The following is a 26,675-nucleotide window of genomic DNA, read 5'->3' as shown; positions in this document are numbered from 1 at the left end:
GGGACTAAGGCACCAGCCCCTTTGACTGGCCTTAACCCCTCTCTCTCCATTTCCCCCTATATATACCCCATTTGGTCATCCTAGCAAAGGGTTGGTTCTCCAAGTTACAAGGTTGTAAGCGTTACCAAGTCCCACATTTGGCTATCCCTTGTTTATCTTTCTCCTGCAATGGTACTAACAAGCACGCAACAACACTCATTCTCATCTACCATACATAACCATCCTCCAAGTATCATCCAACCAACCCATCCATTCAAAGCTCAATCACTCTTTCAAACCCAAAAAGCTGGCAAGATTTCAAAAACCGTCAATGGCAAGAGCCGGCATGCGCTGGTCACGCGTACGCCCATCCTTAGCAGTACGTGTAGAACTAGAGTGGGGACTAGGACTTGTTTGGGGTCTGTCTGGGACGAACCGCGTACACCAGTTCGGAACCTGCATACTCCAGTTGTGAACTGGGATCAGGATCTTTGTTTTATGCTTTATTTCTTGTCTATTCATCACTGTGAGCATGCCTAATAACCAGTTTACTGCTTTCCATAGTTAAAGTTGCTAGTTTTACTTTCTTAATATTATTTTTGTTGCTTTGGAATGCCTTTGGGATCCTTCTGGTCATGTTCCAGAGCCCAAAAAGTGCAAAGCCAAGCATTGGACAAAAGGGTGTAACTGGCGTACAGTATCTACATATCGGCGTATGGCAGTTAGATCTAGCCCAGTGGCTGGCCATTGCATGGCAACTAGGCCTTGGCCTCTGTTTACTCCCCCCACACTGTTTATGGGGTATTCTATTTATTTTATGGCTATAAAGCCATTTTAAATGTCTATAACCATATATAAACTGTGATATAAACTACATGGTTTGTCTTGGGTGTGCACTGGTCCTTTTCAGAGCCTAGGGGGTTGAAAGTAAGAGCTGTGAGTTTAAGCTTACTGGAGTACGCCAGTTTATGTGTGGCGTGCGCAGGTCAGGTCTGCATGCAGTAACTTGGTCAGTGTATACTGGCTTTCTTCCTGCGCATATCCCCTTAGATTAGTGTGTTCCACTCTATTTAAAATGCTCACAGAAGTCTATTTTCAATCTTTATTACTTATTTCAATAAAGCAAACATACCATTTTGTCACATCCTGCCAACTTGTTACGGTTTTAATCCCCTTTAACTGTTCCCCCGCCTTAATTCGCTAAAAATGATTAATGAGAGAAAAATGCAAACATTTTATAAAATGTCCAAGTAGAGACCGATCTCTGGATTGGGTGAGAGGGGTGCCATAAAACCCTTCCCCTCTTGTAACTTGACTCCCGAACTTCAGATATCGAAGGTGACAACGGTCCAGTCTACAAATCCTTTTCCAATCAAAACGTAGCAAACGTTTCAAATTTGGTTCCTTTGGTGGTTTACCGCAAAACCCGAGTGGCAACTCTGAATTATAGCGTTTCACCGCGCTTTTCCAAAAGGGCACACCCGAAATTTCAGAGCCGTGTGCCCACAGTGGCGACTTTGCTAGGGACTTATTGCATTAGTCTTTATTTGGAAATTAATATACTTAGAACAATCTTTCAAAAGTCTATCAAAACAGTACGCTTCGAACTGTTGAAGAACGGAATGGTGTCTTAACATGATTCTCGTAATCGACCAATCCAATCTGGAACTTTTCCGATTGTTGGCTTGTGTAGTTTTCTCCAAGTATCGATTAATAAAAGTGAGCCAAGCTTAAAAAGGCATTTGTCAAAACATTGCATTTCTTTCTCATTCAATCATTCTTTGGCATTCTTCATTTGCATCGATGTTGGTAAACCCCGTTGACGTATTTTAGGTAACCGGCACAGTTTACTGGAGCCTGGAGTCCTCGAACACCCAACAACCTTGGACGACGATGAGTCGTACTACCGTTCAACCGTTGCTCTGCAATACGCACTGCAGCGGGAGGTATATCATGGCTCTAGTCTGAAGAACCCCCCTTAAACCAAAACCGGCTTCTACATGTACAAAGCACTAGAACTCTCCAAATTAGGATATGTACCCGCAAGGTAAGATTATTTGCATCTAACCCTTATATACTATCTATGTGTTATCGCTTTTCCTATCGCATGCACTGTACATACATACCGTTTTGCATAGGAGCATGATAGGGCGGCTTTTAGGTTGTCTCTTTTTCGAGTCCGTCTTATGCTTATTAGGACGCTGCTTGGCCCGATGAAGAGTCATGCATCTTGATGGTGCACCTTATTAATTTTCAAATTCCTTGAGTCAACGAGACTTTGAGAAATCAAGACTTTCTAAGTCCTTGCCTAAATCCGATCGAGGTTTCAAACAGAAAACTAGGAACAATAGAGCGAATGCCGTGATACTTACACCACACAGGTTAAGTGCTAAACACTTACACTATTTTGGCTAAGTGGAGTGTTGCCACCTATGCCACCTCGGTTTTGGTATCACGTCATCTACGCCGAGTGGTTCCGACCTCCAAGGTTGAAACCTCGAGAGCCGAATAGTCAAAAGCTTAGACTATTTTGACATCTCTTAGTGTTAGTCGATTCAAACAAAGGATACACCCTCAAAAAGAATTCCGAGGATTCTAGCGGTGTCTGAATATCATGAGGCAGACTTGTTTCTAGTTCTAGAGTCTACGAGGACACCGACGATGTCGACATGTGTATTGCATTCTAACTACTACAGGAACCTCACTGAGTTCTCCTTTACTTTGCTGTCCAAAGCTCTAGGTCATTTCGCTGAAGGGAAGAACCAAACCTACTTGGGAGCGTCTACCGGGGCTTTAGCAAAGGATTGCCACTCAATCAAATACAGCGGCATCACCAGCGGGTTCACTGTTACTTCCAAGGCCATACCTCTTTATTTGATCACTTCGAATGGCAGGGCAAACAGAATTGTCTGAGCTGAAAAAGGTTCTACAAGAAATGAGCCAGAAAATGGACAAATAAATGATTATGGTCCAAGGGTTGGTTGACCCTTGGTTGACCTTTTTACCTCCGCCATGTCAAAGCTGGATCTGGGACTAAATACTAATCACGCCCTAAACCGAGAATCCCCTCAAGCCTGCCACACTCCTGCAATTGGAATCAAGCTGTGCTCAAAAGATATGTTCAAAGACCTCGCTGAATTCCATGTGGCCAGAACTCACCCAAAGAAGGATGCCAGTTCCTTGTCTGAAGTCGGTGTTGAAAGGAAAGACGCACACATTGACGAGGTCCGGCCCAATCCCAAAAGAGTGTGTTCCATTGATAGCGCAATGCTAAACAGCGGTGGAGTGAGTAAAAGTTTTGCTAATCCTCATCTCAATTGCAGAACCCAACCAAGGATCTTCTCCCACTTCCCCGCACCTTTGTCCTCAGTTCATGAGAAGCTTCTCGAAGCTGGTTTCATCAAGTCGATCCTTCTAACTCCTTCACCTCGAACATTCCCGGCATCCCACAATCCTAACCTTTTCTATACCTACCACCAAATGCCTGGCCATCTCACCAATGTTTGCTACTGCCTTCGACATGCCATTCAAGATCTCATCGACAATGGCACTGTTGAAGCTCCCCCTCCATCAAAGCCTTATGTCATTTTCGATTCCATGCCTCAACACAACTCCAGCCCACAAGTTGGTCAAATATCCTTAAGTTCCACTCAAGTCAACCCAAGCTCCACTCAAAACAACCCTGCCTCCACCATATTCAACCAAACTCTCTATATTATCCTAGCAAATCAACCCAAACCAATCCTATCCATCCCATCCGAACCTGGTTAACTTGGCGGCCATAGGTGGTGCAATTGAGACCTTATCTACTGACACTTGGACTGACAGTGATGAGTCCTCAAAGGAAAAATTCAAGAGAAAGCTTATTCAATCAAGAGAGAAGACTGACTGGCAGAGGTCCTTCACTCAAGGGCCTTTGGAGTTGTTGTTCTCCCAAGTGGGTTTGGTCAAAGATGCTGAGGAGGTTGAAGTGTTGATGCTTGGACCCGACACTTTCGAGGACCTTACCCCTCTCATTGTGCAAGTTAAAGGTAGCTTTTAAAAATTGCATTTTCAAACTGCGTGTAAACTGCATTTACGACACATCTGAGTCTGATGCGGAGTCTTTTGAGTTTGTCTAAAGTCTAGCTCTGAGTCGGAATTTGAGCCTCTTGGCCCTCCACATCGTAGCTTTTGTTTCAAATCTGAGTCTGCTATACTTGGCAATCTCGAGGGATTTTATGATATGCATTATCCTGCTTTTAAGTACTTCGCTGGCTTTTGAATAAACCGTGTTGACCTCGACGACAAAGGGATAGATTTTGATAAGAGCATCCCCAAGGAAATGTGTTCCCTCGCCGAAAGGGAAGACGAAAGGCATGCTCAGCCTACTAAAAGAAGAAGTAATTTCAATAAACTTGAAAGATGAAGTAGACCCTCGAATTCAAATTGGTTCAACGCAGTCTCCAGAAGAGCATTGTGCTCGGTCAGACATGCTCGAAGAATTCATCAGCATCTTGGCATGGTTTCACAAAGACACACATGGCGTTGACATGCTCAGAAAATTCATCAACGTTTCGGCATGGCTTTACAAAGATACACCTGGCGTTAATCTTGAGACAAAGAAGCATCGAACTCCCTTTGTTACCGGATGCCAAAATCATGTAAAGCAAAAGCTCAAAAAGCTCAGGGCTCTATACCATATTCAAGATAGCAGCAACAGCGTTCCATCAGGCACAAATTAGAAAGTGTAAAAATAAATGGCTCATTTCCAACCGAAGCACTCTGGACCTTGCATTATCAAAACCACTCTATCTGGGGGTGTAGCCAAACGTTATCGCCCTCGACGGCAACAAATTCGATACCTTGGTCAACCTGGAGCAATTCAAAAGCTACTTTTTTCTGAGAGAAGCTCTTTGGGCTGAAAACCCTAAGGGTGGGCAGTTCAAAGCAAAAGTTAGAGTAGCTTGCTAGACCAGAAAACCTATGAAGGAAGTTTAGGTAAAAATGAATAGGCAACAGTCAAAAGCTCACTAGACTGAAAACCTAAGAAGGTGGTTCTAGGCAAAAGTTAGAGCATAAAAGGTAAGGTAAAACACACAAGTGAACCTTCACCCGAACTACACTTTGACCTGATTCCTTGAAAAGGGATACGTAGGCAATCTCTCTTTGAGATTCGGTCATATTCTATCAACTTGATCCATGGTCCACATCAAACGTCGAGAACAAGTCAAGCTTCATTGGAGGAATTAGAAGGGGGAAACCTTTCGTCTTTCATGTTTAATGCAAACTGCTACTTCTATTACACAAGCTGAGCATAAAAGCCTTAAAACATTTGAAGCATGAAAAATAGAACAAAATACTTGCGAGGCCTAACGGCTCAAAGTTTATTCTAAGTTCAGCGAAGTCCGGTGTGAGCAGTTGTAGTAGACTTGTAGAGCTAGTTTGAGATTCATGCATGCTAGTTGAAAGTGATGCACGTTGGTCCCAATCCTGCACGCGCTATTGCTTCCAGCAGCAGATAATAACAGTCAGCTACTGCCTCCAGCTTATCATTTTCCATTTCAAATCCAAAGCACCTTGAATATCGTTCAATGGGTTTTTGCCAAATTTTGTCATACCGTACACGTCATATGGGCTTAACATGACAGTGCAGGGGTGTTAGTTTCAGTCCGAGATTTATTTGAGTCATCTTTGGCATCTTTTGTCCGTTTTTGTGACATTTTTCCAATTTTTTTCAATCCGTTGTCATTGCGGGATACTATTCTTTGTTTTATCAGTTTGTATAGGTCATTGTACATCTATTTGACCTTACGCAAGTATCTGTTTCACCTGTCTAGGGGATATTTGAGTTTTGGCTCATTAATGCCCAAATTTTCATTTCCATGTGTCAAAGAGCTTACGCGTTATTCTGGGTCTCTTCGTTCATTTTCATTTGAGCTAGGCAAGTTTGTACATATACGCGCATCTATTTGTCAACTAAGGTCATTCGTCAATGCAAGTTAGATATTAGCGGTTGGTTTTAGGCTTTTTGTTATCAGTTTTCCCCAGGAGAACCAATAAAACCAGAAAATGCAACTTTTATTTGCTACTAACAATATCCATGAAACAACGGTGGAATATCATGCTTGTCAAGGCTCAACGGCCCAAGCAAAAGCATATCTGCCCAGAAATCAAAGGGCACGCAGTCCCAATGCTATTCCTATTTAAGGTCTAATATTAACATGGGGCACGCCAGCCCACTCAGCGTCTATCTACGTGGCCACGTAGGCCCAAATCTCAAAAGCAAAGGACAGTAAAGTAAAGAGGCTCAGTGGTAGTCCTCATTGGTAGAGCTTGGGCTCGTTCTCTTCTTTGTCGTCACTCTTGATCTCCTTGAAGTACCTGGGGCTTCTCTCCCATCCTCCTCTTCTGAGGATGCTTTCGCTGACAGACTCTCTCTCTCAGACTCTCTCTTTCTGAACCTCTGAAAACTCTTTGGCGCGAGCCACCCTTTCTATGGGCCTCTCTTTCAACTGCACACCTTCAACCGCTGGTTATCTAGTGCTCTTGTATCTCTGAGCTGGGGCTAAGGTGACAGTATTGATTTGTGTAACTTTTGTTGCTGTGGTCATTCTAGGTCATCATCCTCTAGAAGCCGCCCTAGTCTGCCATTACATTTTCAATTTGTGCATTCAATTTAGTATGCATATCATTGCATATTCTATATCAAATGTTGAAAGCAAGAAAGGTCTATCAAGTGCCAAAGCAATCCTATCCAATATCAGAAGCAACAAGTAAATAGGATTTTGGGGTCCATACCTCAGGTCTATTGGAACTGGAGCCGGAATTGCTTCTTTAGGATAATGCAAATGTGGGGAAATGCCACACACCGCTTTCCTTATCTCGTTCTCCATGGCAACCATCAAGCGCACGACCTCACTGTTCCACTCTGCTGGCACCGGGAGTAAACTTTGGAGATCAGAATATCATCCAATTCAACGATGGTCCGAATCATCCTCAATGATGATCCACTATCCGATTCAACGATGGTCTGAATCATCCTCAATGATGATCCACCGTCCACTCAACGATTGTTTGAATCATCCTCCATGATGATCCACCGTCCTGACTTAACGATGGTCCGAATCATCCTCAATGATGATCTACCGTCCCAACTCAACGATGGTCCGAATCATCCTCGATGATGATCCACCATCCTGATTCAACGATGGTCCAAATCATCCTCAATGATGATCCATGGTCCCGATCAAAGATGGTACGAATCATCCTCAATAATGATCCACGGTCTCGATCAACGATGGTCCGAATCATCCTCAATGATAATCCACCGTCCAATTCAACGATGGTCCGAATCATCCTCAATGATGATTCACCGTCCCGACTCAACGATGGTCGGAATCATCCTCAATGATGATCCACCGTCCCGACTCAACGATGGTCTGAATCATCCTCAATGATGATCCACCATCCGACTCAACGATGGTCTTCGCGTCATCCTCAATGATGACCCACCGTCCAATTCAACGATGGTCTCCGCATCATCCTCAATGATGACTCACTATCCTAGCTCAACGATGGTCTTCGTGTCATCCTCAATGATGACCCGTCCATTCAACTCAATGACGACCTGTTTCGTCCACTTCTACGATGGTTCGTGTCATCCTTAATGATTACCTACCGTCCAACTCAATGACAGTCCGCCCATCCATTCAATTCAACGACGGTCAGTCCCATCCATCTCAATGATGATCCGCCCGTTCTCTTCAACAACAGCCGGTCCTGTCCAATCCATAAATGACACGTTCATCCTAAATTATGATCCGCCGGTTCAGTCCAACTCAACGGTGATCAGAATATCGTCTGCGTTCAATCCGACAACGGTTATCAGAATATCGTCTGCGTTCACTCCCTCAACGGCGATTAGAATATTGTCCAGCTCAATCCATCAACGACGATCAAAATATCGTTCGACGGTCCACCCGTCCGCAACTAATTGTTCCCCAAGAATGTCCGCCTCGGCCTGCTCCGAATGGATACCTCTACTTTAGTCTAGCTTCAAGCGCATCTTCCAGCAGCCTTATTGCTCTGTCTCGGATGGTCTTTGATGACGAAATTGGCTCTAATTCCCAACGGATGGAATTTAACCTACCTGACATGATCTACCCGTGATTGTTAGAAATTGTGTGTTCTGAGGATAGTTTTGATCCCCAAAAACGATGGCTTGTCCCATCCAACTCTGCAGCGACAACCTGTTCTTTCCAATTCGACCAACAAGCGCCGATTTTCTCGTCCAATTCTATTTTCATCTCTAGCAACGGCCTTCCCATTCAAATTCAATCCATTAGTCGGGTTCCTTAAGTTTATGTGTCTGCTTTACTAGCATGTTTTGTTCTGGATAGCCTTATGTGGTGCATAGAAACCTTTGACGTTACTTGTACCAAGACAATGGTGCTCCAAGTGTCATCAAAGTGGGGCTACTGTAGACACCCTATTTTGAACTTTCCATATTAGTTTACTTACGGTATTTGATTCTCCGATGATGAAACGGATTAAGAAGACCCCGAAAATGTTAGTATGTTTGAGCTTTGAGCATTCTAAAACCCTTTCAGATCCCTTTCAAACTCTCTAAACCAGAACCAAAAAGCCACAGCAAAACCCCTACTGGCACACTCTAGTCCCACACTGGCATACGCCGATCCTTTGCCACGTGTCAGTCATCGGTCAAGCTGCAGTTTGAACCGGAGCACGCAGGTCAACTACCTGTGTACGCTAGTCAAACCTTTGGTCAAACTTGTGTTTTTCAGCATGCAAAAGACATGGGCAGGGGTCTACAACACATGGGAATCTTTCAATCCATCGAAAAACCAATCTTCGCCAGGGGACATCAATTACACCCATCCCATCACGTTTTCCCTCTCATCCAATGGATGAGAAAGAAGCCTTTGGGGCTAAGGCACTAGCCCCTTTGATTGGCCTTAACCCCGCTCTCTCCCTCTCTCCCTATATATACCCCCTTTGGTCATCCTAGCAAAAGGTTGGTTCTCTAAGTTACAAGGTTGTAAGGGTTACCAAGTCCCACATTTGGCTATCCCTTGTTTATCTTTCTCTTGCAAGGGTACTAATAAGCAAGCTACAACACTCATTCTCATCTACCATACACAACCATCCTCCAAGTATCATCCAACCAACCCATCCATTCAAAGCTCAATCACTCTTTCAAACTCAAAAACCAAAGGTATAACATCTTTGTACTGCTTTCTGTTCTGATCTCTGAGGGGGAGCTGGCAGGGTCAAGGCTGGTAATCAATATCAGTCCTGACCCTAAAGCTGGCAAGGTTTTAAAAACCGTCAATGGCAAGACCCAACGTGCGCCGGTCATAAGCACGCGTACGCTTGTCCTTAGCAGTACATGCAGAACTGGCTTGGGGACTGGGACCTATCTTGGGTCTGTTTGGGACGAGCCTGCGTATGCCAGTTCAGAACTCGCGTACTCCAGTTCGGAAACCTTCGGAACTCGCGTACTCTAGTTGTGAACTGGGGTCAGGATCTTTGTTTTATGCTTTATTTCTTGTCTATTCATCATTGTGAGCATGCCTAATAACCAGTTTACTGCTTTCCATAGTTAAAGTTGCTAGTTTTACTTTTATAATATTATTTATGTTACTTTGGAATGCCTCTGGGATCCTTCTGGTCATGTTCTAGAGCCCAGAAAGTGCAAAGCTAAGCATTGGACAAAAGGGTGTAACTGGCGTATAGTATCTACATACTGGCGTACGGCAGTTAGATTTAGCCTAGTGGCTGGCCATTGCATGGCAATTAGGCCTTGGCCTCTATTTACTCCCCTCATACTGTTTATGGGGTATTCTATTTATTTTATGGCTCTAAAGTCATTTTAAGTGTCTGTAACTATATATAAACTACATGATTTGTTCTGGGTGTGCACTGGTTCTTTCTAAAGCCTAGAGGATTGAAAGTAAGAGCTGTGAGTTTAAGCTTACTGGAGTACGCCAATTCATGTGTGGCGTGCGCAGGTCAGGTCTGCAAACAGTGACTTGGTCAGTGCATGCTGGCCGTCTTCCTGGGAATATCCCCTTGGATCAGTGTGTTCTAGTCTATTTAAAATGTTTACAGAAGTCTGTTTTCAATCTTTATTATTTGTTTCAATCAAGCAAACATACCATTTTGTCACATCCTGGCAACTTATTACGGTTTTAATCCCCTTTAACTGTTCTCCTGTCCTAATTGGCTAAAAATAATTAATGAGAGAAAAATGCAAATATTATATAAAATGTCCGAGTAGAGACCGATCTCTGAATTGGGCGAGAGGGTGCCATAAAACCCTTCCCTTCTTGTAACCTGGCTCCCGAACCTCAGATATCGAAGGTCACGAAGGTCCAGTCTATAAAACCTTTTCTAATCAAAACGTAGCAAACGTTTCATGTTCGGTTCCTGGGTGGTTTACTGCAAAACCCAAGTGGTGACTTTGAATTGTAGCGTTTCGCCACGCTTTTCCAAAAGGGCACCCCCGAATTTTCAGGGGCGTGTGCCCACAACTGTCGACAACTCAGCTCACTCTATTGGGACGCAGATTGGGTGTGAATATAGAGTGCATGATGTTGGGGGGTAAGACATGCTTTTCGGAAGAATTAAAGATGTTTGGTCCGGTGTAACTAAATGGATTCAGGATACACATTAGACACTCTTATGGGTTGATGTCTCTATGTGGGCTCTTAAGGAGTTTTTAGTGTAGAGCTCCCATTTGCAGGCGCTCTAGCGATCACACGGTTCATTAGCATGTATGAATTTGCTTCTTAGTCAGGTAGATGGAAGAGAGATTGATACAACTTGTCATGCCCATGCATGGGTGAGTAGGAGATGTTGGAATTTGGGGCCGATCCGGGGCCAAATCGGGTCGCCCATGTGGGCATGACCCGGTGACCCATATATTAGAGATTCCTACCTCATCTTGGAGATAAGATAGGAGAAGTTGAAGTCATTCTAATCTCTTAGGATTAGAAGATTTCTAAATCATCTAGGATGCTCTCTCTCTCTCTCTCTCTCTCTCTCTCTCTCTATATTTAATTCCTGCAAGATGTTCATAGAGACTGACACAATAATATACACATGAGATATACAAAAATGAAATAGAGTTCTGGAAAACTCTATCTCTCTTCGATAGTTCTCTCTCTACCATTAAAAAGCAATCCGAGCTTTTGTACTGTGGAATAGAGGGTGATACTCGATCCTTGTAGTATCACTCCATCACAGAAATTTGTCGCTGATTTGGTACGTGATCGAGAGTTCGTAATCCATTCACACCAAAGTCCGGTTCGGTTAAAGTTTACAAGGTAATCCAAATCATCCGCTTCCACACTATGGTTATATTTATCTTACACTGTGTGATCAATGTATAATTACTGTGCTCCCACAGTGACTGAAAGTGGGCTGAAAAAATAATCCAGTGCTATGCGACGGCTAATAGGCAACCACGTTGAATAATTTTGCTAGTGTCGTTATCTCAATGTCACTATCCCATGGACTTTGGCATGCCGACAATTGCATTATTTATCTACAGCAAATTCAAGGCACGCTCATTAGTCCAATTTTTCGTTCGTTCAGATTATCTCTACTGACTCTGCTCTACAGTGCTCCGTTTTGTGTTCGATTGGGCTCCGAATACAGTTAAATTTTTTATTTTTATTTGGACTTCATGGTGACGATATTGGCGTCATTTTTGTGCGCTTGAGTGGGTGGGCCAAATTGGATGTCAACAACAACATTTTATCTTAAATTACCTGAAATCAGGAGAAACATATTTTACGCGCAATATCATCTAAAATATTCAACAATAAATATAATTATATGGAAAATGAGATATATTAAGCACAATAATATATAATATTGTGTGCTTATCAGCTTCTGAGGATCGCAATCTTTAAGGTTTATTTGAGATCATTAGATCCAAATTATAATCTGGGTGGATAAATTTGTTCAGTGGAGATGAAACCCAGCTAAATTACTATTATATTTTTGAACTGGCATAGCTAAACTACTACTACTTCTTTTTTTATCATCCCTTTTTGTTCGAAAACACTGAGCACTCTCACATACGTACAGTTGGCCAAACGGGGATTTATAGAATCGGGCCGGAGAATTTGCTTATTGCCTGAAAAAGCGGAAATGGGGGACCCAGTTAGGAGACAACATGGATGTCGGCTCCATCTGGCCTATCCATATTCGACAATGGACAGCTCAGATTTTATCTCAGCTAAACAGATCTCAGCTGTCCAGCCGAGGTAAAATCCGAATCGTCTATTGCCGAGTATGGACAGCCCAGATGGGACCAACATCAATGTTATTCCCTAGCAGGATCCCCGGGTTCAAAAAAGTGACACTTTGGTGTGATGCTAATCCCCGAACCCATTCCCTAACGTGCTATTTGTTAGTAGAACATATAAGAGGCTAAAATACATTGAAAAGACGCATTGTGCAGCTTGTGCTATACATTTCTAGTTTTCAAACATGGATGGGGAGAGCGGAGGAGGTTGCCAAGAGAGGAGATGAATAGAGTGAAAGGTATATGGGAAGGGAAATGTTATAAATCTTGATACCACAGAACGATATGATATCATGATTTTGAAGTTATCCGGTCACTGCACACTGCACATTGGTGTGAGCTTCATTTTTATTTATCTGCCATTGTTAACTCGTGATGATTTCAACCTGCTTTATGACAATTGGCTTAAAAAAGGACACGCCACAATGCCTATTATTTAAAAATAATAATGAAGTTTTATTATTCATCAGTAGTTGAGTATATTTTGCATAAAAAATATATATGGGATTATATCATTTGTCATCATAATTTAAAGTAAAACCCTCGTGAAGAAGCCGTAAGGAAACATGCATGACCTCACCTCTAAAAATAAAATAAATTAAAAGAATAAAGACAAATTACTTAAAATGGCTTTTGGGGGAACTTTCGACTATGTGACAAAGAGTAAACCAAATTACATACCATTAAGGAACCTAAATTGGGTCACATCATACATGTTTTGCCCAATCCCTCTCTCTCTCTCTCTCTCTCTCTCTCTCTCTCTCTAATAAAAAGAAACCATATAATAATAAGTATGCAAGTCACTACCCACTTCGTAATTAAGGTCAGAATTTGCTTCTGTTAAGTGCCTTTTTGATAGATTCATTTGTGGATTCTTAATGGTTGGCTACATCATAGATTCTATGTGGGGCATATATAGAAAGTTTTCATCAAAATATTGGATGGGACATGGGAGACACGTATGACGTCAATAAAGGCAATGCACAGTTAGTGTGGTAATGGACCGGGGATCATTCTAGTTCAATTATGATGACTAAAATTTTCATTTGTCTAGACTAATATTTTTGGCAAAAGTGCTACACACACAACGGTTATGTAAAACACAATACACAACCAATCTCTAGCCGTCCATTGCTGTAATAAATGGCCAAAATTCGTTCAAATTCTTCCTCATAAAAGTTAAACTTTTCCTTGAAAAAGTTTTTATAAAATCTAAACTATCCAAATACATCTGGACAAACGATGGTGCAAGCAACATTTTTTTATTTTTGGAGACCTTACAAAAATTCAGCATAATCGAATATTGGTAATGGTAAGTTAACTTGGATTCGGCTCATCGGGATATGAGATAAGAAAATAAGATATTTTGTTATTTATAGATGGATCAACCCCTACAACACAGTAATTCGTAAAATGTGGGAACTCCATCAATGAAATTGGTAAAATACGATTAGTAGTTCAATAATGTAACGAAGAACAATCATATTAATTTTAAAGATCTCGGTAGACGCTTTTGCTTTTGTTAGAAACTACGGGGGAGAGTTAGGGTATGGCCGTTTAAATATGAAATGACATTTGGAAAATTGTTTAAATAGAAAACAAAGACTAGAGAAAGAATATTTTTAGAGAATATATAATTAAAGTAGAAAGTCTAGTGCAATATGAATTTCAAAGACTGATTGGTTAATTGGTTAAAGTAGAAAAATGACTTTCTAAGTATTATGTCGAATTTTTTTTTTTATTGAGGTAGCATGAATGCTCCAGAGGTGGTTATTGTTGTTCTCCTTGGGATCAGATGATTGGGAGAAGGGGTTCCAATTTACCTTGCATTTCGGCTGGTTCTCCAGTTAATCAAGGGGTCGCTACACTTGTTCAATCTTGCTCATCCTTTTCTCTTTAGACCGTGGGGTCAACCGCTTCCCATCACATCGAGCTCTTTTCTTTAATCATCGGTATGTGGTGAAGAAGTTCAGTGGTATAGTGCTTTCTCCGGTTGAGTATTCTCGGATGGTGGCTAGGTTGGTGATTCCTGAGTGTGGTGAGGACCTGCACACTGAGCACCCGCATTAGTGCCAAACCCGGATCGTGGGGAGTCCGGGATAGGCACTCCGACGGTCAAGTCAAAAAGAGGGAAGGGAAGCTTTTGAAGTGTATTTAGGGTTTTGGAGAGAGAATGCATTACCTTATTCTGAAGGTGGAGCACTCATTTTATAGGCAAAGATAACTTGGAGTCCAACCCACGCGTATACACCATGTGCTCGGTGATTGGTGCCTACTTGATTCACTAAGTCAGGCCTATAGTCATGAGCTTTGTACTCCGTTCGTTCAATAGGAGGAACGACGTCACTCTATCTTCCAACCACTTGTTGGTTCCCCATTGTCAAGCCACCTGCCCCACCTACCCTACTCTACTTGACTTCCTCTCCAAGTCAGGGGCAGGGGTGGCTCGATGGTTGACAGCTCTGCCGATCGATATAGCCTGGCTATGTTTGGGCTTCTTTTGAGTTACCGATTGGTCCAACGGGACGTAGTCGAACAGAAAGATATAACCGAGAACGGCTAACTCACGCCCTGGTCCCTAGTTCTCACCTGTGCCGGATGAGCTCGGCCCGGTGGGACGGGTCCAGCGGAGGTACAACAAGCACTATGTACCGCCGGTCCGTCCAACCCTTAAGACCATGGGTTTGACGGGTCACTAGCATGACATGGCTATCCCCTTGGTAACTTCGCCGAAGCAAGTTCCAAGAGCACCAAATAATCACTCGCCACATAATGGCTTGTATCCTTCTCCACTAATGGGGAAGATCGGTAAAAAGTGGGTTTGGTGACTTTGGATTGGCATGTAGTGGAGTATACAAGAAGCCGTACCGTATTTGGTAAACCTCTCCCATGGGATTGGATTAGATTAGTAAGTCGTATGGACCCAATTTTTTGTTTTTTGTTTTTGTTTCGATAACGCAGAGTGTCCCCGGATCAGCTTGCGCGCACCATAGGACTAAATTTTTACAACTCCAACCAGCCTTTGCAAGCCCAAAAGTTTTTACGCATGAGTGGTCCCAAGGGTTTTTTTGCAATATAACTGTATAAGAGAGTCGAACTTGGGATCTCGAGATGATAAATCCCTCCGTCCTGGCCGATCACCAACTGCACTATCCCTCGGAGTTGCATGGACCCAATTTGTTTGGTTTGACAAGCAAATACCGGATTATGAACCCCATCTGTTCCGAATCTCCGACAATGAATTTCCACATTACGGTAGATTGGTTGACGCACGGAACCAAGTATTGGTAATCCGATCTATACCTCTGTTCTTTTTCTAACTGGTTGTCGGGGTCAACTTTCGTGCACCCTGGCTAAATTCAGAGACCTTAACGATCGAGCAAATTTCTAGTTGCCCCAAAGTTTCGAACATTTGACTTTCGTGAAACTCGATCTTGCGATCTTCTGGGGAACAAGCCCTTTACTTGCTGTCACACAAGTCATTCGACTCGGCAAAAAAAAAAAATGCCTCTGTTATTTCCTTAATTGATCAATCCTCTCTTTTCTTACCTTTTTCTTTCGATATAAAATGTGCGGCCACGGCTCCACAACCCGTCTCGTTCCCCCTCGTCTCTCTTAAAATACTCGATCAGGATCGAATTTCAATTGTACAAGGGGCTTGGATTGGCAATTACATTTATGGTGCAGCCAATTGTACCATAGGCTACTCCAAAAAAATTTACTACTAAGAACCAAACACAAGTGGTTCATTTAAATGCTATATATACTAGACCAAAAGGTACAACAGTTCAAAAAAAAAAAAAAAAGGCACGTACTCCCCAAAGACGGATTTTCACTTGTACTTTTGCGTACTTTTGTCTAGTAGACCTGTTATAAATTCAATTGGACTCTACCTTAATTTAACACATATTTTTAGACAATTCATTGATGCACTCAGATTCTCATTGTATTGGTAACCTCGCAGCTATATGCAGTATCCAGAAATCAAGGCCATTCATAGCTATATGGCCTCCATATACTTTTTATTTATTTATTTATTTATTATGACTTAAGTGTTTGCTTAGTTTACGAACATCTCAAATACTATTTTATTTTAAAAGATCGATTTCGTTGAGGTTAATTAAATCTAAAGACAGAACTGATCAGGACCAAAAAAGTTAATAGCGCCTCAACTATTTCAATTCGTCCTCCACGCCGTTCACAATTAATAACATGCACACAATCCATAATTATTACTATACCAACCAACAACATACAAATATACAACAGGAATTGAGGGGGGATCAGGCCGTCCTCCGAAGTTGAATTTCGGCCATATAAACAGTTCAAACTTGTTTTAAAGTATCTTATTGGCAAGATATTACTACTATTAACAAATCTATCTAGACCATTAAAAATACTTTGAAATGGTTGCAATCACTTGGACTGCCCACCAGTCCAACGCAGACATGCCATATTCTTATGTTATTTTGCCTAGTTTTTTTGCTTTGTTATTTTGCAATCACAATTACATACGTGTTGTACACATATACACTTGAAAATCCACACTAAATTACAGTACCATTAAAAGGCACCGACTTCCGCGAGCTTGGGCACGAGGTGACCGCCGAGGTGGAGCGCAACCAGGCTCTCCAGGCCGCCGACGCGAGTCCCGCCGATGAACACCGCTGGAGCGCCGCCTGCGGATCCGTCGGCAGAGGGCGGGAGGGCGGGGATCTCGTCCTCGTCCAATTCGATGGCGGTGGGGTGGACGCCGATGGCGGAGAGGAGGCTCTTCATGACGTGGCACATGCAGCAGGAGGATCGGCTGAAGACCACGACGGGGTTCTCCGCTATCAGCCGCCGGATCCGAGTCTCCGCCGTCTCCGACACGTCGATGGCCAGCGGGGAATTGGTAGTTGGCGTTAGCTCCAGCCGCACGCCGCCGTCTCGGAGCCCCTGCATCGCCGGTGCTGAATTGGAGAGGGAGAGAGAGAGAGAGAGAGGTGTTTCTACGTCAACGGGGTGAAGGTGATGCAAGTGGGTGTGGGGCGTTTCTGGGGGATTTTTAGGCTGTGTGATTGTTTAATTTTTTGTTGTTTATTTGAAAGTGGTGACGACTGCAGTAGTGAGTTATTTAGCCCGGAGGCCAGTGACCCGCCCAAAGCCCGCTCAGCCGATCGGGTTTTAATCCGGCTTAGCCCATTAAACGGATGGGTTAGTCCAGCCTGTAGTTTGTAATGGGCGGGCTTGGACCTATAAATTTTTATTAAGCCCAGCCATAGGCCCGGCCCGTGAACCCACTCGTGATACCCTCCATTAGTTCGAAATCCCACAAATTTTTTTCCCTTGGTTTACGTTTCTAGATCTGCCAACAAGCCCATTGTAATTTACAACAGCTATTTATTAGAGATCAAAGGCTCATATCTAACCAACACACAGATGAACTTAGGCTACAACCACACAGGATCAAATCATTTCTCTAACTCTAGATATAAATACTCTTTTTCTGCTGAAATCAGATCCAAAACCCATCTGCTCTCTCTCACCTCCCAATCTCTCCACAATCCAATCCTCTCCTCTTCCTCCCATTCTCTAAGACGCAGACAACGAACAAAGATCATATCTATTCTCTCCGATCTCAATTAGACAACCACAGTCTGATCTTAACCACAGTCTGATGAGCTCGACGAGACGAGAGCAGGCTTTTATCCGGCCCGAGCCTGTGAAATGGGCGGGCTAGCTCAGCCCGTAATTTGTAATGGGTGGGCTTGGGCCAATGAATTTTTACTCAACCCGTCCTAGGCCCGGCTCGTGAGCCCGCTCGTGGTACCTGCCCAATAGCCCAAAATCCCATAAAAGTTTTTCCCTTGGTTTACGTTTCTAGATCTGCCTACAAACCCACTGTAATTTACGACGACTATTTATTAGAGATCAAAGACTCATATCTAACCAACACACAGATGAACTTGGGTTGCAACCACAAAGGATCAAATCCTTTCTCCAACCCTAGATATAAATACTATTTTTCTGCTGAGATCAAATCCAAAACCCATCTACTCTCTCTCACCTCCCAATCTCTCCACAATCCTTTCCTCTTCCTCCCATTCTCTCACATGCAAACAACGAACAACGATCATCTCTCATCTCTTTGATCTCAACTAGACAACCACAATCCGATGAGCTCGACGAGACAAGAGCGACCATCTCTCCGATATCGCCGATCTCTCCTCCGTGGCTCCGCCGCCCTGTCCGACAACCTCCTCCACCTTTCTGCCTCTTCAAAAAGTGAAGTGTCCATAGATTTTATTCAATTCAGTTGGGTTCAACTCTCACGCAGTTGGATTCGAGAATAGCAATAGATTAGTTGGGTTCTTTTTGTTTATGTTTTATAAAGTTTATAATGATTTCTGCAGGAAAAAAAAAAAAAAACTACTGTAATGAGAATCTCGTTATGAGATCAAAATTCTAGCCCAACTACTGTAATTGTAGGGAAAATGACGGTCAATGACGTGTTTTGATAATTAATACCCACCAAGGACATTTTCAGCATTAACAAATGTTTTTAGCTTGTCCTTGGCGGGTATTAATTATCAAAACACGTCATGGGCCGTCATTTTCCCATAATTGTAATGAGATGAAAGCCCAACTACTGCAATGACATTAGCCTGTCTGGCAGGGCGTCCACAAGCCCACCCGTGTTTTGGCCCGCTAGCCCATCGATTGGGCTAGCCCGTGGGCGGGCTTGGGCTTCAATTTAAAGTACGTAGCCTGGCCCGTCAAAAAGAATAAGCTCGATCGACCCAGCCCGTGGGCCAGCTTGAATAGTGAGTTGACGGGCTGGGCTGGCCCGGCCTGATGATGACCCTTAGTAGTGAGGGCATAAGTCACGTTGTGTGTCTGAGCATGAGTTTGAGCTCATAGAACAAACATAAAATGGGAGTCGGACATGGGTAAATCAAATCCACAATGCTTTGTGTGGGATTTATCTTGAGATTTCGTATAAATGGATGTTTAATTTGTTTAAAATATTTTTTGAAGTATTCTTGTAAAATGAGCTCGGTTTAACATCGATAAGGGCTTGCCTTTTTTTTTTTTTTTTTTGGTATGGTAAAAAAGGGCTTGGTTTCTTCACTAGCAAAAAATTGAGCGAAAAATTAATCAAGTCTTTACAAATATCCAACTGAACTAATTTTTTTACAAGAATACTTAAAAAGATGTTATAAACAAATTGAGCATCTTCGATCATTTGTATGAAATCTCAAGATAAATCTCACACAATGCATTGTGTATTTGATATACACCAAATGCTATGCCCTTTATAGCCTGTTTGGATGCCGGATTTGGCCCCGGATTTGTTACGCGGCCGGACTACATCTCCCTCCCCTCCTCTTCTCTGGTCTTTGGGAGCCAAAAAACCTACCCGAATTTGGCCCCGGATTTGGCAATTTCGGATTTGTAATCCACCCACGGGGTGGATTTGTAACGACAGGGTTACCCCTGTCGTTGGATATGCGGGATGATATGGGGTCAATGAATGACTGTTTTGCCCTCCCTTCCATCCAAACAATTGGAGGAATTAGGGGCGAATAAAAAACGTATTACGAAGAGAGAGAGAGAGAGAGAGAGAGAGAGGAGGAGGAGGAGGAGGAGGAGAAGGAGGAGGAGGAGGAGTGGTACCGCGCACAGATCGTCGGCATCGGAGAAGAAGGAGGTCGCCGATCATCGGTGTCGGAGTAATCAAATCGAGAGTGGGCGAGGATGGTGCGAACCTGGCGGATTAGGGTTTTGGCGAGTGGAGGCTGGAGGAGGGGGTTGGGGGAGAAAAGGAGGCGGTGGTGGAGGGGCGAGGCAGGGCCGCAGGAGGCGGTGGTAGAAGCTGAAGGTGGTCGTGGACTGGTATGGGCTCCAGTAGGGCTGCAAACAATCCGAGCCGCTCGCGAGCGGCTCGGAGCTCGGCTCGATAACGGCTCGGCTCGGCTCGGTTCAAGACAAAAACGAGCCGAGCTCGAGCTTGAGTCCTGGGCTCGTTTCATAAATGAGCCGAGCTCGAGCTAGTCGAAACTCGGCTCGAATTGGCTCGCGAGCTCGATTATATAATATATTTATATATATATATATATATATATATATATTTATATATATTTGTTTCATAAACGAGCCGAACGAGCCGAGCTCGAGCTCCGTAAATACCTATCGAGCCGAGCTCGAGCTCGAGTCCTACAGCTCGTCACGAGCTCGAGCCAACTAAATTTTTGCCGAGCCGAGCTCGAACACTCTAAAACTCGGCTCGGCTCGTTTGCAGCCCTAGGCTCCAGTGAAGTAATATATGGTTGGGTGAGGACCGTGAGGTGTAGAGTATTTTATTAGGAAAAAGGAAAACGTATGGGCTGGACTCTGGAGGCACGTTGAAGTAAAAAATGTAATTTTAAAAATATAGTTTTATGGTCAGGAAAAAAGAATTGTTAACAAGTGTATAGATTTTTTATTAAGAAAATTCACTTTAAAAATTAGGTTTAAACATTAATAAGATTCGGATAAAAAAAACATTAATAACACAAAAAAAAAAAAAACTATTTTATCCTATAATTCATGATAAATATGTATTTATTTTAATTATAATTAAATTAACCTATATTATTCATTAAATTAAAAAATTAGGGGCAATTAAGTCATTTGACATCTTATCCCATTATATCCACCCTCTAAATCCCCCTTCTCCAAAAATCATCCAAACACTGGATTACAAATCCACCCTTCTTATGAAGTGGGCCCTCCCTTCTTACATATCACCCCTTATTCTATATCCACCTTCAAATCCACCTCCCTTCTATATCCACCCAAAATCAAATCCTCCATCCAAACAGGCCGTTACGGCAATAAATGGGTATTTCAGAAATAGTTTATAGAAAGGCAACATGCTGTTCATTAGGCTAAGTTTCACTAAAATTTTTGAGCGTTTTTTTATTTTGTTCGTATTCAATTTTTTTTTCATTTGTTAGTTTTGCCCCTAACTTTTATGCATTATTGAGTCGTCTCGTCAAGAAGAATTGAAAAAGCAAAAAATTATGACAACTACCCAAATAGCTTTGAAAATATCCAAGATAAAACCAAAAAATGATCTTGGCTCTCAATATTTGCTCTGTGCTCGCGCTCTCAATACTTGCATTCACAAAAATCCTAAGGGAAAATTTCATATTAGCACATAACCTTTCACTGAAATTACACATGGACACCTGACCTTAACAAAACATCACATAAACACCTGACGTATTAAAAAATTCATCAATTAAACCCCTTCCGTTAACCTCCATCCAAAACTGATGGAAAACATGTTTCTCTCTCCAATTTTGCTACCCACATTGACTTTTTTTTTCCACATATTTTACACAAATTTTTTGTGGGGTCAATTTTTGGGTCCCACACAAATTATTCGATCTGTTCACTAATTCTAAAATATTTTTTCAAGCAATCTTACAAAAAATCAACTCCATAAAATAAATGTATGTGTATGATCCAACTGTACAACTTTTCATTCATAATTTTGGATTAAATTTTTGAATAAAAAGTTGTAAGATTGGATCAAACACTTACATTTACCCTGTTGAGTTGATTTTTTTTTACAAGGTCACGCAAAAAATATTTTAAAATTAATGAAATAATCAGGTCATTTTTAGGGATCCAAAAGCGGGCCCCAGGAAAAATCTATGTAATACTAATTTGTGTGGTTACACTGGATAGTTAGTTGCTCTGGCGAAAAATAAATTAAAAAAAAAAACAACTAAGCGATATGCGGTAAACAAAAAAGGAAAATAATAACGCAGAAGAAAAGATTTGTATTACAATTTTTTTTTGTGGAGACCCAAAAGTGAACCGATCTGCTTATTAATTTTATTTTTTTTGGCATGACCCTAAAAAAAATCAGCTCCACGGGGTAAATGTAAGTGTTAGATCAAATATTACAACTTATCATGCAAAATTTTAATCCGAAATTCTGAATAAAAAGTTGTACGATTGGATCATACACTTATATTTATCTGATGGAGTTGATTTTTTGCAAAGGTTCTCAAAAATATATTCTTGACATAATCAATGGATCGGATAATATGTGGGGGACCCAAAAATGGGCCCCACAAAAAAAATGTGCAAAATCTGTGAAAAAAAGGTCTGTGCGGGTAGCAAAATTGAAGAGAGAACACATGTTTTCTGTTTGTTTTTGGACGGAGATTGACGGTAGTGGTTTAATTAATGAGTTCTTTAATACGTAAGGTGTTTATGCAGAAAGACTACTGGTACAGATTTTTTGTTTGTACCAGTGGGTACAAACCCCTTTTTGGGCCCATTTTGGGTCTCAAAAAAATGATTGGAGTCGCTCATTTTGTTTAAAATACTTTGCGTATGATTCCTACAAAAAATAAGCTTAATCCGGTATCGATAAGAGTATTTACGAGACATCCAAACTTTGCTCTAGACAATAATCATTTTTTTGAGACCCAAAATGGGCCCAAAAATGGGTATGTACTCATTGGTACAGATTTTTTGTCTGTACCAATAGCACCATTGGTGTTTATGTGATACAGTATTTCGTTAAGGTCAGATCAGGTGTCTATGTGTGACTTGTGTAAAAGGTCAAGTGCTCATATGATATTTTTCCAAATCGTAATTGGTTGGGAGCTTTCTTAAAGATACTTAGTTTAGTTTAGTTTAGCTTTCTTAAAGATACCAAACAAAGCGCGAACACTTGCGTTTTTGCATCGCACCCGTACACGCATTATGGCTCTATTTGTTTGCCCGTAAAATATTCTTACCAAAATATTTTACATGATTTTCGATGTTTGATTGTTGAAAAGCCCTGAAAATGATTTCTTGGAAAAATCTTTTACCTCTTTAAATGATTTACCTCCCCATTTCAGAAACCTTCTTAAAAAATAAACAGCTTATTTCACATCTTCAAACTCAAAAATAATGTAAATGACAATTAATTTTTTAAATTTTTTTTTTGCATCGTATAAAAGATCTCGACGAGATCTTTCAAAGAAGATCCATATTGCATATTTTTAGATTTCAATAAGTCCATAATTTTTTTGCTTGAAATTACCTTCTTAAAAAATGATAGTTTTTTTTTTTTGCGCTGCGGAACGGAGGCTAAGTTATTTTCCAATGCATACCCATCCGGTTGCCCATTCCACGATCACCTCAGTCGGATTAGTTGGAAGAATTTCGTCTCAATCCAACGGTGCCACTGCCACGTGAACACATGCAGAGGAGAGTGCGTGCTCTCTCTCTCTCTCTCTCAATTAAAAGCAAGGCCAAGCAAAATTTCTTTCATCCCTCTCCTAGAATTTCTCTTGTTTCCAAGATTTAAACTAAGGCCAAGTAGTTGGATGAGTTATTGGTTTGGAAAAACTAAAATTGGACTTTAACCAAACACATGAAAATAATTTAGAAAAAACATTTTTATGTAAAATCTTTTACAAGAAAAATTATCATCCAATTGTAAAATATTTTGCATTCAAGCTCCATTTGTTTGGACGTAAAATGTTTTATTCATCTTTTGTTGTTTGGCTAGAAAAAGAAGGGGGAAAAAAATCTTTTCAAGGTAAAAGATTTTATACCAACAAGGTGCAAATATTTTCCTCTAATTTTGACCGTAAGTCATTTTTGCATTGCACTCTTGATTGTCCAACATTTTCTAAAAACTGCGTATTATATTCCTTTCTTCTCTCAAATCATATTAGATCCAATATGAGAGAGAGAGAGAGAGAGAGAGAGAGAGAGAGAGAGATTACGTGATTAAAATATTTCAGAACTTACAATCTATCATTATGTTGAAAAATATTTTTCATGTGTTAACCAAATACCAAAAAATAAAAATTTAAAATTCATTTTCTAAAAAAATAATACTAATATTTTGCTCCATCCGTCTTAATTTAATTGTCTCTCGTTCTATTCTAACCGGTTAAAAAATTAGTTATATTTTGGAATTCATAATGAATTTCATATCGAATACAGATCTTGTTTGATAGATATTGATTACTTCTATAGTACAATATTCTCGAAAATCACATAAAATATTATAATTTATAAAATATAATCAATTAAAAAAATATACAAACTCTGAAATAGGACAATTAAATTGGGCCGACGGGAATATATCAAACAAACGGAGCCTCAACTAAACGGAGGGTCGGACTGTCACACAGCGCGCGTATGGGAAGTTTTCACGGAGGGATAAAAGTGGCATGGGTGGATCACGTGGAGTGGTGATTCATTTAAAGAAAATGACGTCATCAATGACTTTGACGTGGACGGTGGAAAATATTTCAGTGGGGACCGTAGACTATTGGGGCCAAAAATGTGACGTAATCAAACCAATGAACTATAGAGAGAAGGGAGAGAGATACTCCATTAATTCATTTGCGGGTTTGAAAATTTTTTTTTAAGAGAAATATTAGGTGCAAATAAAATGGACAAAGAAAATACTCTTAAAGTGTATATGAACGGCTCAGATGCATCGCACAGTAAATTTGAGCCGTTCATGTACACTTTAAAGGTATTTTCTTTGCCAATTTTTTTTGTCCCTAGCACTTCTTTTTTCAAACCCAAATTCATCCATTACCTATATTTTTAATCATTACTTTCATTTATCTCTTCACTCATTATCCCTATATCCAATTATTAATTTTATTTCTCTCTGTCTCTCTCTACTCATTATCTCTATCTCCAATTATTACCTTATTTTCTCTCTTCACTCATTACCCCAAAAATTTTCAAACCCACAACCGAACAAGACCTAAAGGGCGAGAGAGATGACGTGTACCAAATGCCTATGGGCCCCAATTTCACAACTGGACGTAATGATCGGAGCTTTGATGCTGGAGTCCTACCCCTACTTTTTACACTTTTCTTTAGTCGTGACCATTCGATGATTAACACGTGGATGCATTTCGGGCTTCTCCCTCGGACACGGAGATGGTGGGCTTTTTAAGAGAGCTGCTTTTCCCCCCCTCTGACACAGCACCGCCACCCACCCACCCCCCGCGACCCCACCACTCCTTTCCCGTTTTACCCCCCAAACTTCTTCTTTCCAATTTTTATTCTTCTTTTTTTTTTTCCCTTTTTTTTTCTCTATTACCCCCTCCCGTTCTTTCCTTCCGACTGTTTTTTTTCCTTTCTTTCTTATATATATATATATATATATATATATGTATATATATTTAAAAATATAGTTTAAAAAATAAATATTTCAATTTTCAATCCGTTTGAACCGGTACAAAAATATTATTTTTCCAAACATTTCATCCTAAATGGTCGTAGTAAATTTTTTAATACACTCATTTTTTAACTATTTTTTAATATATAAACGGTGTAAAAAATAAGTGTTTCAATTTTCAATCCATGTTACTAATCAAACTATTATTTCTTACATTTAAAAAATTTGTTCTTTCTTTCTTACACAATAGGTTCAAGTCTAATTCTAGATTTTGTAAAGTAATTGAGAGAGAAAAAAAAGTGTTTCAATTGATCATATTTATCCGACTATTTTTTTCTCCTTTATAGATTAAAAAATATAGTTACAAAAATAAGGGTTCCAATTTTCAATCCGCTTGAACCGGTGCAAAGTTGTTATTTTTCTGATCATTTCATCTTAAATGGTCGTAATAAATTTTTGGCTCCAATGCCTTTCAATGGACATCCTAAGAGAGTCTTGGAACTAAATAATAATTCTTAGGATATTTTGTTGAAAGGCCTTAAAAAGATATGAGTAATTAAATAAAGAAACAAATTAAAATAATATGATCAGAATAAAAAAATCTTCACACCCGTTCAAACGCATTACAAAATTGAAGCACTTAATTTTTTAACCATATTTGTTAATATATATAAACGATCTAAAAAAATTAAGTACTTAAATTTTCACTCCGTTTGAATCGGTGCAAAGATTTTGTCAATATAATCAGAATAATAAGATCTTTGCACCGATTCAAACGGAGTGAAAATTTGAGCACTTAATTTTTTTAGACCGTTTATATATTAAAAATATGGTTAAAAAATTAAGTACTTCAATTTTTAATGCGTTTGAACGGGTGTGAAGATCTTTTTATTTTGATCATATTATTCTAAAGAGACATAATCAAATTTTGTCTCTAAGACTCTCATAATTACGTTTCTGCTCTATAGGACTGCAAATTGATGGTGAGGATTTTTTTTAATCCAAACGTTGCCGTTTAGGGGCTACTGTACGCAGCAGAGCCCAGGGCCAATTAAAATGGCGGAGGAAGGTAATTAAAAGGGCTGAGGGAGGGTAAAAGCGGGAAAAGGGTGTGGGACCGGGAGGGGTGTGGTGTCAGGGGGTGGGAAAAGCAATTTACCTTTTTAAAACAAATGGGGGATTGCA

The 26,675-nt window shown here is 40.8% G+C and overlaps 2 protein-coding genes across 2 annotated transcripts in view; both read right to left on the bottom strand.

The window, feature by feature from the left end:
* Nucleotides 1-24,983, bottom strand: part of LOC131332122 (ATP-dependent zinc metalloprotease FTSH 4, mitochondrial) — a 48,083-nt gene extending 23,100 nt beyond the window's left edge. The window contains exon 1 of the mRNA XM_058366196.1: nt 24,969-24,983. The gene's annotated coding sequence lies outside the window, so the exon portion shown is untranslated. The remainder of the gene's footprint in view (nt 1-24,968) is intronic.
* On the bottom strand, nt 16,503-17,380 carry LOC131332124 (glutaredoxin-C6). Its single transcript, XM_058366200.1, has one exon. The coding sequence runs from the start codon at nt 17,240-17,242 to the stop codon at nt 16,862-16,864; it is 381 nt and encodes a 126-aa protein (XP_058222183.1). The 5' UTR covers nt 17,243-17,380; the 3' UTR covers nt 16,503-16,861.
* Nucleotides 24,984-26,675: the final 1,692 nt, after the last annotated feature.

Source organism: Rhododendron vialii, chromosome 7a, assembly GCF_030253575.1.
Source record: "Rhododendron vialii isolate Sample 1 chromosome 7a, ASM3025357v1".
NCBI lineage: Eukaryota > Viridiplantae > Streptophyta > Magnoliopsida > Ericales > Ericaceae > Rhododendron > Rhododendron vialii.
This window is presented reverse-complemented; position numbering and strand designations above follow the sequence as displayed.